The sequence below is a fragment of the Chiloscyllium plagiosum genome, chromosome 28 (genome assembly GCF_004010195.1).
Source record: "Chiloscyllium plagiosum isolate BGI_BamShark_2017 chromosome 28, ASM401019v2, whole genome shotgun sequence".
Classification (NCBI taxonomy): domain Eukaryota; kingdom Metazoa; phylum Chordata; class Chondrichthyes; order Orectolobiformes; family Hemiscylliidae; genus Chiloscyllium; species Chiloscyllium plagiosum.
In genome coordinates this window covers 31,914,539-31,927,216 of record NC_057737.1, presented here as the reverse complement: position 1 = coordinate 31,927,216, position 12,678 = coordinate 31,914,539, and the positions used below count along the sequence as shown (strand labels likewise).

The 12,678-nt window shown below is 41.7% G+C and overlaps 1 protein-coding gene across 10 annotated transcripts in view; it reads left to right on the top strand.

Annotated features, from left to right (window-relative positions):
• The first annotated feature begins 991 nt into the window (after positions 1-991).
• The window catches only part of LOC122564089 (syntaxin-1A), a 375,281-nt gene continuing 363,594 nt past the window's right edge, over positions 992-12,678 (top strand). For 3 of the 10 annotated variants that reach the window (XM_043718623.1, XM_043718625.1, XM_043718626.1), the window contains exon 1: positions 992-1,136. In XM_043718623.1, the coding sequence (XP_043574558.1) occupies positions 1,107-1,136 (30 nt within the window). In that variant the 5' untranslated portion in view covers positions 992-1,106. The remainder of the gene's footprint in view (positions 1,137-12,678) is intronic. The other 7 variants (XR_006315817.1, XM_043718631.1, XM_043718627.1 and 4 more) reach the window with 4 other exon arrangements.

Genomic DNA, 12,678 nt, shown 5'->3' with positions numbered 1-12,678 from the left:
GGTTAAAAATCGCACAACACCAGGTTATAGTCCAACAAGTTTAATTGGAAGCACTAGCATTCGGACGCTGCACCTTCATCAGGTGAAGGAGCGTCACTCCGAAAGCTAGTGCTTCCAATTAAACCTGTTGGACTATAACCTGGTGTTGGGTGATTTTTAACTTTGTACACCCCAGTCCAACACCGGGATCCCCAAATCATGGTCTGACAAGATGTATGTTTCAGCCCCCTTTGGGTACAGGTTCTGTCTCCCTTGCAATGTCCCAGGAATCTTAAGCAACCCTTCTGCACCACCTCCACAGCCACACATTCAACTGCACTGCCCACCAATTTCTGTATTCACCAGCATATTACCCCTGGATTTATCTGCAGATTTCAGGATTTGAGATTTGAAAACCTTTGAGGTCGTAAATCCTTTCCCAGCTCTTTAAAATCTATCTCGAGGACTTCATCTTTCCTGCCATGCACCTCGCTCGTACTGAAATATCGATGTACTTATTTCACTATAATTTTCGCTTAATGTTAGTTTGACCACGTACTGCGGTTTTCGCGTTTTGTCGGTTCCGCCGTTAATTTCACGTGCTGTGTAAATTTCACTTTGTGTTCAATTCATCGTATGCTGTACTTATTTTCAACTATTAATCTCATTGTGTGTTAATTTTACAGTGTTTCACTGTCAATTCCACCATGTGTCGCTTTAATTGCGCTGTTAATTCCATCGTGTGTTGTGTTAATTTCACAATGTGTTGTGGTTATTTTCAACCTGTGTTAATGTCACTGTTTCACCATGTGCTCCGTGTGAATCCATGTATCGTTCTGTAAGTTGCAGCATCCTGTGTCAGTTTTCGATGTCGGGGGGTGTGAGATGTAATGAATTTTTTTTATATCTCTCTCTTTCTGGTTTCATTCCCCTGTGAGCTGGAGTGAGCTGATAGGAGCTCCGCCCCGACATGCGCTCTGCCGGCAGCTGGCAGTGTTTGGAGCCGCCTCTCTCGCCTGGTGAGTGGGGGAGAGAAGCCGCAGAGCCCGGCGTTGACATCCTTCTCTTGTTGCTGCTGCTGCTGCTGCTGTGTGTGGACGGTCCGCGCAGAGACACTCCGAGCCGAGATGAAGGATCGTACCCAGGAGCTGCGGGCTGTGAGTATCCCCAAGCCTGCTGGAGAGGAGGATGCTGAGTGTGTGTGTGTGTGTGTATCTAACGGGGCTTGGGGAGGTGCCCCGGCTGCGGGGCTTTTTGATGAGCTGCTGCAGTCCGGGGTAAAGCATCCGGTTTGAGATCGCCTTGGACACATCGCTTTGCAAAGACGTGCCGTGGGCATAGGGAGCCCAGGAGGAGGGGGGAAATGGAGCCGAACTTTCACCGCAGTCCTGCACATCATAGGCTTGAGACTGGTCTGCCCCAGGGATCGTGAAGCTTCACCCGATCTGTGTGTGTGTGTGTGTGAGAGTGAGAAAGAGAGAGAGAGCCGTGCCCGCAGCCTCACTCAGAGCAGAGGTCCCTGAGTACTGGCGTTGACCAGTGCTGTGCTCTCTGCCTCTGAGTCACATCGGGGGCTGCAGGTAAAAGCCTGTGATTGATCGTTCTCGCTTCTGAGCCGGGTCGTCGGGTGAATATTGAGCAGCTAACCCCTCCATTCCTCAGTCTCTTTCCTCCACCCACCCCCAGACTGGCGAGTGTTGCTGCAGTTTAATCAGATTGTCTTGCAGCTCGACGCTCGGTCCAGCACCACCAGCCCACCTCCTAAGACCATAAGACATAGGAACGGAAGTAAGGCCATTCGGCCCATCGAGTCCACTCCGCCGTTCAATCATGGCTGATGGGCATTTCAACTCCACTTACCCGCATTCTCTCCTGTTCCCCCACCCCCTTCCCCCAAAAAAAACCCTACAGCCGGGGTGTGCCGTCTTCCCCAACCCCCTCCTCACAGTAGCCGGCTCTATGGAGCACATCTGGACCAAGAAGTGAATCTAGTTCAAGAGAATGGAGCCCGGTCTGGGGAGTTACACATGCAGCCACCCACACAGCTTTCACCTGATGGTTTCACCCTCGCTGTCAGTTAGTCTCCGTGACCCGTGAAATCAGATTGATTCTAAGTGTTTGATTTGGAAAGACAGTCACAGACGCCCCTTCGATTGCTGGATCTCTTTTTACCTCTCCCCTTTTGAAAAACAATATTAATACTTTGGTTTGAGCCCCTCTGTTTCTCCAGTATCCGAACTCTCTCTTGCTCCTATCCAGGACGTACATGGTTGATACATGTGTGTGGGTGATGGAATATTTAATGGTGGGCTCCTTCCATGAATAGCAAGTGGAAGTGCACATTTAAAAATAAAATCCATCTCACTCACAGGGAACACAGTTTGTTATTGGAACAGCTCTCTGGTCTGGAGCAGCCAGGAACTGTGTGGCACTTTGATTTATCTGACATCCATCAATCACTGATATAGTGCTACCTTGGGAAGGGGCTCAATACGATTAGATAAATTAAATGCTTAGGGGAGTTTAGGAGACCTTGTGGACAGGCCTCTTGTTGGATCAGTGAGTATCAATAGGAGATGGTCTCGAGCTACAGCAGGCCTGAAAATGCCCACATGCAGTCCAATGGCAGTAACACCAGCTTCAGTGCTGGGTTACCACAATGTCCTGTGCAGGTCGCTACAGGACCCTCTGCAGAAAAGAGTAAACTGTCAGGCAAAAAAAATTAAAGTGTGTGAAAATTAGCCATGGATGCAATTGGTATCTAAATCAATGGTGTCAATTGGCTCAATGGTCATCCTCAATGACAATCCCTATGGAGGAAATCACTTCAGAGTAGGATATATGGGCAAAAATAACAGGTGAAGTTACAAAATCATACCCCTTGAAGACTTACTGCACTGTGCATTGTCACCAAATAAAATTTTGCCGCTTGGAATATGCTGTCTAGTTTGTCATTCTTTTATGCTGCAAACAGTCAGTGATAGATCAATTCAAACGTTCAGTTCTTAGGCAAAACTAAACATGTAAAGGAACCAGCAGATTGCTGATTGTAAATCTGTCCAATGGGAAATGATACTGAATAATTACAGAGTAGATAAGAAGTTATGGGAAATGAATTGTCCTTTGCAGCAGTGACTCATCAGCTGCTATTGGCTCCTATTGACCTCCTGTCTTTTCTTGCCATTGGCATCAATATGAAGCATACTGTTCAGTTTTGCCCGCTGTGTTATGACATATTATGGTCCCCATTCAGAAATACAAACAAATGAACTGGAAATATATAGCATCTGTGGAGAGAGAATCAGAGTTAATGTTTCAGGTGGCTGACCTTTCATTAGGACAATTCTCAGGAAACACCATCAACCTGAAATGTTAACTGTGTTTCACATTGCAGAGATGCTGCTTGGTCTGCTGGATGTTTCTATATTTTGGTATGTTTCAATTTCCGACTTCCAGCTCCTGCAGTATTTTGCTTTAGCAAACATGCAAATTGATTTTTGCAATCTTCATTGTGAGGCTCTGTGTTCTGAGCATTGTTGCATCGGATCTTTGCCAGGGTACAGAATTCTGTAATGATGTCTCTTGCCATTATTGACAACATGGTTGAGGACTTAGCCAGCCCGTCTGCCCTGTTTGATAATTTAATTCTAATCCAAAAATGTGTACCCCCTAACATAGTTATGATGACTTAGAAAACTTAATTGCTGTTCTATATTCTATTCAATTCTACTTAATATATGATCCACATTCAGTAATCTGTATTGCTTTCTGCACTCAGCATGCATGGTTAATGTTACTGAAATACTTTCCCTTCCTATTTCGAGATGTCCTCTAGTTGTTACTGCGAACATAACTGGTTAGTTGTGCACCGTTAATGTGCTTTAAAATAAAATAGCAGTGCAGTAGAACTGTAGCTACATCTGCTGAAGTGAATATGGGCGGATGAGTGATGAAACAGACTTCAGTTACTGGCTGCTTGTACATTAGAATGGCATCGTGACTGTTTCCTATGGTACGGGTACATCAGTGATTTTTTTTAAGTGTAACAATTGGAACTAGTGATGGCCTTCACTGCTGTTGGTAATGTAGTGTGAATGGTTCACTGTTGTGGCATATCATGGAGCAAATATGTATGTTATTCATAGTTTTCACTGGACCCTGAATCTGCTCTTACATTGTTCCTTCCTGAGAATCAGGTAAACATATGTCCTGTGTTTTATCCAAGGGGTGGTTTGTTCTGAACATGGAACCTCTTACAGAAACAATTCAAACAATTCTTCCCAGACTGGTGTAAAACCTTACCCACATTCCTCCCAAATAGTGTCTCACTATCCTAATAAATAATATAATTTTACTTTCTTGGTCACTGCCCCCATTGCCAGTGTATACCTCCACCCTGGCTGTATGGCAGTGATGCTCAAACCAACTAGCAGCCTCTTCTCATGCTGTATAAATTGGTGTGCTTCTTTTCAAGTTTGTTTCTTGGATCATAGTTCTGACAAGAGCAACATAAAAAATCTATAACATCTTGACTCCTTTTAGACATGTCGAAGTTGTAAAACAATTTGTGTTCTCACACTTTAACAGCAGCCATGAAAGTGATTAGTGAACCAATATCCCTTTGAGAAGGAAAACTGCTGTCCTACAGGTCTAGCCTGCATGTGACTCCAGACACATGCTCCTGACCTGACTATTAATGTCCTGAGGGCAACTCAATGACTGGGCTGAATTACTGCCTCACTAATGCTATCCTTTGAATAAAACCTATGAATAATCAGAGAGTCAGAATGGCAGTGATTATGTATTTTCATTATGTACCAGCAGTGACAAAAGTGTATTACATCAGGACTCGGCTCTTTATTCAGTGGGAAAATTGTCAACAATCATTTAAGAACTATTGGCAGCAAAGAACAAACATGAAGTAATTGGTTCTACAGACAATAAATGCTGCTGGTTGGGATGCTGCCAGTCCCTTGTGATATGTGAAGCAGGTGTTGCAGTTACTATTGGGTGCTTTATGTAACGTGGTTTATTGTTTAGCTTTCTAAAAATGTTTTCATCATGAGAAGTGTCTTAAGGTTGATGGTGATGGTAAAACTGGAATGTGACTGTTTAAATCTGAAATCATTTTCGAGGGAGCACAACTGTTGAATCAAAATGGAGGTAAAGCAGTACATGCATTACAGTTCTGACGTGCAGTTCTGGCATGCAATGCTCAGACAACAAGTTTACCAATTGGAGAAAGAACATAAACAATAGGTACAGGAATAGGCCATTCAGCTGTTCGAGCTTGCTCTGCCATTGTACAATCTTGGCTGATGTTCTACCTCCACTGCATCATTTTTTTTTTAGTAGCATTCAAAAAGCTATGGAACTCTGTCTTACATTCACTGGGGCAAAGATATCTAAAGATGTCTGGGGCAAAGAATTCTAAAGATGCACAAACTTGTTGAGTAAAGAATCTTCTATTCATGGTCTTAAGTGGAAAACCAACAAATTTGGAGACTGTGACCTCTTGTTCCAAACTTTCCACCCAGGGAAAACATCCCTCCAGCAACAATTCTGTTAAACCCTTGAGTTTTTCATGTTTAAATGGGATCACTTATTTTTTCTAAATTCAAGCAAATAGAGACCAAGCATATTGAATCTCTATTCACAGGATTATCCCTTCATAAGGGCTGAATTTTATTTAATGTTTCCTTTTATGATTTCTCGAGGACTACTTTGATGTTCAGGTGTGTGTTTTTGGTTTTCAACCTTTCTCAGTCTCACTGACTCCTTCATTATGCGATGCAGTTACTCTAACAATACTTGCTGAATTTGCTTTGAAAAATGGGGCATTTGGACTATAGAAGCAGAGTTAGGAGAATTTATTAGTAACCCTAAGAAGTACCATGGATAAAAGTTAAAGCTCAACACACAAGAAATGCATTATTTTCCTAGCCACAGCGCTATTTAAATTGATAAATCAACATACACAAGGTAGAAACAAATGTTACTTTTTAACAAAAATCAGACACTTCTATACTCAAAAAGCCATCACACCAAACACTTTCTGCAGACTAGCATGGTCACAGCAAAACAGTTGAATGTTTGTCTTCAACAGAGTCACCTCACATAATTTGTAGCACATAAGATGTTTTGAGATTTGATAACAACAAAGTCATATGGCATGGAAACAGACCCTTCAGTCCAACCAATCCATGCCAAACAGAGTGCCAAGCTAAACTATACCCACCTGCTTACAATGTTCACTGCAATACCATCCACTACATTTCTTCCCCATGTAGTATCTCCTAAACCCTTGAATCAGGAGATTCCACAATAATTTGCATGGAATTCATTACTTCAATTCACTTTTTCCAGGGGTAGCTTTTTTAAAAAAATAAAGAACTATTTTCCCCTCTGACCAGCCTCTCTGTCCCCTTTCAGACTTGTGCCAATCTTTGCAGCTCTTCACTTCCCCTTAACAGCACCTCTTCTTCTTTGCAATCCCTCAGTCTCCACTTTGAACCTTCCCTCCTTCTCATTTCACAATCTCACTTTCCGTCTAAGTCCCCAGTCATGCACTCCAAGCCTTGGCCTCACCTGTCTTGCTGTCTGGTCTTGCACCTTGGCTTCACTCATCTCTCTCCCTGGATACACTGTTAGGCCCAGCAGCCTCACTTTCAATTCCCCCAGTGACCTCTGACTGCAGCCTCCCATCTTGTTGATCCAATCACAAGCTTCTTCTCCCTTACATTTCCTGCTGGAAAAGGCACAGACAAGGAATGACTAGCCTGTGATTGGAAGAACAGCAACAATAATTGATGCCCTTTCAAGTCACAGGAGTGATTTTTGCAAATTGGTCACTCCTTTAAATGAATTTTCCCAAGATTTCCCAATGGGATTTCTGGGTGAATTCAAATGCCACACATTTGAGATTTGAGCATTACCAGAAATTAGTGAACTTACAATTTTCTCTTTTCAATGCAAGTAAAGCCTTCCTTCGGTAATCCTCTATGTGTAGCCTTTCTAAGACTCTTCACAATTTTACCAGGATTTCCCTATTCTCACATTCCCTAACTTTGCAATAAAAGGTAACATAGCATTTGTTGTCTTAATTTCTTGCTGTGTATGCATGTTAGTTTTCTGTGTTTCAAATAGAAGGACATCCAGGTCCCGTAGACCTGGTTTGTTTCCTAGTCTGTCACCGTTTTTAAAAAAATCATTTTGTCTGTTTTTCCCTTTCAAAATAAATAATTTCATAATTCTCACATGTTATTCCAACTGTCATGACCTTGCCCTCAAACCCAAGTCATCTGCATCCCTTGATAGCCTCGTTCTTTCTCCTCCGAGATTACTTTCCCATTTAATCTTGTCAGGAAACTTGGATATTTTACACTTGGTGCTCTCATTCAAGTCATTCATATCATTTGTAAATAACTGAAGCCCAAGCCTTGACCTTACAATAACTTATAATTACAGCCAGCCAACTTAAAATTGCCCTGCTTTCGGCTTTCTATTCTTTAAACAATTTTCAGTCTGTGATCATGTATTGCCGCCAAACCCATGAACCCTAATTTAGTATAATAAACCCCATATGTGGCACTTTATCAATGTTTTGGAAAATATAAATTTGACTTGACCATTATTAAGGTTGCCCCTTTTCTACCTGGCTGGTTATTTCCTCAAAAAACTCAGCAGATTTGATTTTTTTTTAATAAACTGCTATTGATTTTGCCTAATTATAATTTTTCAAGTGTCCTGTACTATGTCCCAAATAATAGATTTATGTGTTATCTTTGCAACTGGTGTAAAAGGGAATGGGATGTCAACTTTTGTGGGCACATGCGAGAGAGCTAACTCTCATTTATCCAGTGATTGTTGTTAACAAAATTCTATCTAACAGAATTGTATTGTGTGTCTTTAGCTCAGCAACACTTCCCACTGTGAATGGGGAGGGAGATGATGGAATTTTATCACTGATTATAGAATGTGCCACCAGACAAAAAGAACTAAATGTGCCTGCTCCCTGCCAACTTCATTTACCACAGATAATGATGACCTGTTTAGTTACAGCAGATAAGCTCTCAACACATTCTGGTATTTAACCCTGTACTTGCTGGACTCTTAGTTTAAGTTATAACTTCAGTTACATTTGGTCTGAAGTAAGAAACGGCTTGGAAGAAGGATGTTTGACAAACAATAATAGGAGTTACTAGGCCAGCTCTTTGAACAGTGCAGTCAAGTCTTTCCTCATTTCTTTAATGGCTCCAGAGGTAAATTTCTGTACATTTCTGTGGTTTGATGCCTTGAGTGAGACGTTATGTGTTATTTCCAAATGAACAGCATTGACTCATGTGCAATATTTCACTGTACCATTATCCAAGGCGAGTATGCCATCCCACAGGGGAATGTAAATACACCAGATTCTGTCCTAAATATCTTGGGGAAGACAGTGGCACTTATTTTTATTTTTTATGCATAAATAAAAATAATTCTATCCAATTGAAGAGTATTTCTACGCATATTTGACCCTGCAGTCTATCTATCCACTACCTATCTGTGTTCCTCTGTTAGATTTTGTTTTGTTGATGTTGATCCCAATTTTCCACTTAGTTAACAGAAGTTTTCTTGTAACAAGTTGTGCCCCAAACCAAGGCTGCCACTGGATATGATGTACCAATTAGTCGGGTACAAAAACCTGTAGTTGATTTTTAACTCATCAGGGTCTGAATTCAATTCAGTAAATTTGGAATTCCATCCTTATTTAATTCATTACATTATAACCAGAAGTCAAAACTCACACAACACCAGGTTTAGTTGGAAGTACTAGCTTTCAAAGCACTGCTCCTTCATCAGGTAGCTGTGGATCAGGATCATAAGACACAACTATTATAGCAAAAGATCTGAGTGTCACACAACTGATATGATATATTGAAGAAACCTAGATTGTTGTTAAGTCTTTCATCTTTTAGAATGGGTTGCAGGTTTCAGTTCATTAATATGTCAATCCCAGAACCTCTTTCAAGCACCTTCGCATCATCACATGTAACCAGAAGAAAATGATTAAATGAGCTTTAATAGTTTGAAGAAGTAAAATGATCTTAGAAGAAGCAGTAAAGATTGAGTTTCAATGCATTTAATCGAAACAGAAGGTCACACAATACTGTCATTAATTATGATCTATATGATGAGGTTCCAATCCCAATCATACAACCATATGGAGGCTCAACAAAAAGGTTGTACACAGATTCAAAGGGCACCAGGAAATACCCTTTACTTGTTGGACACGTTATTAGAGTAACATTGACAGAGGATGAGGAAGAGTCCCTATCTATTCTTGCAGTGAATAGTTTAAAGTAGAGCAACATTGAAATCCTGCTTACACTTGCTTTGGTGTGTGGTCAGCTCAGCTGGGTGGATGGCTATTTTATGATGCAGAGTAAAACCAACAGCATGGGTTCTCACATCAGCTGAGGTCACCATAAAGGTCCGATTTTGTCAACCATGCCCCTTGCCTGAGGCATGGTGACCCTGAGGTAAACTCACCGTTAGTCATCTCTTTCTTTAATGAAAGAGCAGATTATGGCAAATGGCACTTTTCTGTTCTACGCCATAAGAACCCTCCTCCCTTCCATTAGATTAAATTAGATTCCCTCCAGTGTAGAAACAGGCCCTTCAGCCCAACAAGTCCACACCGACCCTTCAAAGAGTAACCCATCCAGACCCATTTCCCTCTGACTAATGCACTAACACTATGGGGCAATTTAGTGCAGCCAATACACCTGACCTGCACATCTTTGGACTGTGGGAGGAAACCGGAGCACCCGGAGGAAACTCACATAGATAAGGGGAGAATATGCAAATTGCACACAGACAGTCGTCAGAGGTTGGACTTGAACCTGGGACCGTGGTGCTGTGAGGCAGCAGTGCTAACCACTGAGCCATCGTACTGCCCCAAGTTAGGGTCTAGGCTACCTTCTTAAAACATTGAGGTGTCTGGTGTGGTCCATAACAATCTCAACATTTAACTGTAAATTTACTGTTCAATTTCTAATTAGCAGGGAGTTTATGGAATTGTTAAGATCTTTGTGGGGAATTAGAAAACCATTGTCTTTGACATGCTATTGTACATTATTTGTTTTATTTCAAATATAACTTATTCATAAAAATATCTCTATATACATACTTTTTTTTTAGATTACTTACAGTGTGGAAACAGGCCCTTCGGCCCAACAAGTGCACACCGACCCGCCGAAGCGCAACCCACCCAGACCCATTCCCCTACATTTACCCCTTCACCTAACACTACGGGCAATTTAGCATGGCCAATTCATCTAACCTGCACATTTTTGGACTGTGGGAGGAAACCCACGCAGACACGGGGAGAATGTGCAAACTCCACACAGTCAGTCGCCTGAGGCGGGAATTGAACCCGGGTCTCTGGTGCTGTGAAGCAGCAGTGCTAACCACTGTGCTGCCTACTTACTAGAACATTTTGATTCTGTACCATTTTTATGTATGGAAGAACAAACCCAAGACATTTCTCACATAGATAAGACTGTATTTACAAACATTTGAGGCAGTGGGCAGGTCTGATAACCTGGATGCCCAGCAACTTGGTGAAAAGTGCTCTTTGATCTGTTGAAACATGTTGGTCTTCCAGTGCTCAGAGTTGACTTTGACTAAGTGTTGCAGCCTGGCACATTCTAAGGTCCAGGACTCTGTGCTGAGGGATGTACGAAGGCATGGGGTAAATGCCACCAAGGTGCAGTGGAGAAAGACCACTGTCTAAGGAGGGTCCGGTAACTAAACTCACCCCAATTACACTTCAGTAGAAAGACGTTAGACAATGATCTTTCCTCACTGCGCCACGGCGGTAGATACCCTAACCTTTCATACATCCCTCAGCATGTAGTTCTGGACCTTAGAATGTGTCAGTCTGCAACACTTAGTTAAGGTCAACTTATTGCACTGGAAGATCGTCAAGGTTCAAGCAGATCAAACAGCGTTTTTCACCAGGTTGATGGCCTTCCAGGCACAATCAATGTTTGTCTTGGTGTGCGTCTCAGGGAATAGACTGTAAAGCACAGAGTCCTGCATCTGGATTGCGTGATGAAGCTTGGGATGAACCTCGACAAAAAAACCTTGCATCTCTATCCAGACTTCATTTGTAAAGGCACATTCCAGCAGGAGATGTGTGACAATCTCTATGATAAGACTGCAGCTTAAACCGTTTTGGTCAAAGAACCCCTTTCCAAATGGTTAGAAACTATCGCCCTCCCCATTATATTATGCTTTATAATACTCAGGATACAAATGTCTGGCTTACAAAGGGTGATTTATTATTGCTTTGCAGAAAACAAGGAACGTGGGTGTGCTGCTTCTCAATGAAAGGATTGTTGAGTTTTGTGTCCTCCCCTCTGGATGAGCCATTCAGCCAGTCCACTCTGATAGAATTGTGGCAGTTAAACCCAACATTTGCCTCCAGCCCCGCTTCACATTATTTTGTGGTCACAGGAATGATTGTTGTACCTAGTTTGTGTACTAGTATAATAAGACATTGAAATGGAAATTGCTTTTTAGTTTATAGGAACAGCAATTGACATATGTATTGACTGAGTGTAATCTGACTGAGCTGCTATTCAGAGAGTCTGACGTTAATACATCACTTTGCCAGCACAATTTAACAAATTAACTGCAGCATTTTGGAACAAGCTCTTGCAATGCAGCGTCTTATTGTGGCTTAGATCAGTAAGTTCAATTGGAGGCTCAAATACTGTCTGCCTTATCTGTACCCTGTCTGAATCTCTTTATTGCCCCTATCATAGAACAGAACTGAGTAAACCCCAGATCAGTATTCATCACTTAATCCTGATTTAACTCAGTAAGCTTTTTGCTTTCTATGTGCAGTAATCACAAGTGTTTTTTTTCTCAGATTCACAGCAATGGGAAAATCAAACACCTCAAAAGAAGCAGCCCCACAGCCCTCAAATTAAACACCCCCAGGCTCATTACAGCATTGATTAAGTAAAGTTAGATCTATGCTTTCCATCAGCAATTGCAGGAAAACTTCAGAATTAATTAGGTGTAAAGAGAAACCTCTTTAGTCCACACAAAAGCATGCTATAACTTAGCCTCAGAAAATCCGCTCTATGTATCATTGTGAGAGTTCAGTATTTCACTTCAGCCTATCTTCATGTCCTTCAAATGAGATTGTGAAAATAATCCCAATTGGAAGCAAATATTAAAGAGTTTGTCCTCTGGACTTGTTGTCTCCCACATTGCACACTGCTAAATATATTGAGCCTTCCATCTTGACTCAACCTTACAACTTGGCTTGGCATTAAAACAACAATTATCATAAAATGGTACAAAATAGAATGGGACCATTTGACCCATCAAATTGATGCCAGTCCTTTTGAATGAGCTATCTAATTAATCCCAGTACTGCAGCCTGCTCTCTCCCCATAGCCCCAAAGCTTTACTCCTTCTAATTGTTCTCAAATTTCCTGTAAAAAAGCTATTATTAAATTTTCTTCCATTACCACCATCCTTTCAGACATTGAATTCATAGTTAAAAAATCACACAACACCAAGTTATAGTCCAAAAGTTTAATTGGAAGCACACTAGCTTTCGGAGTGTCGCTCCTTCATCAGGTGGTAGTGGATAAAGGAGCGACACTCCGAAAGCTAGTGTGCTTCCAATTAAAC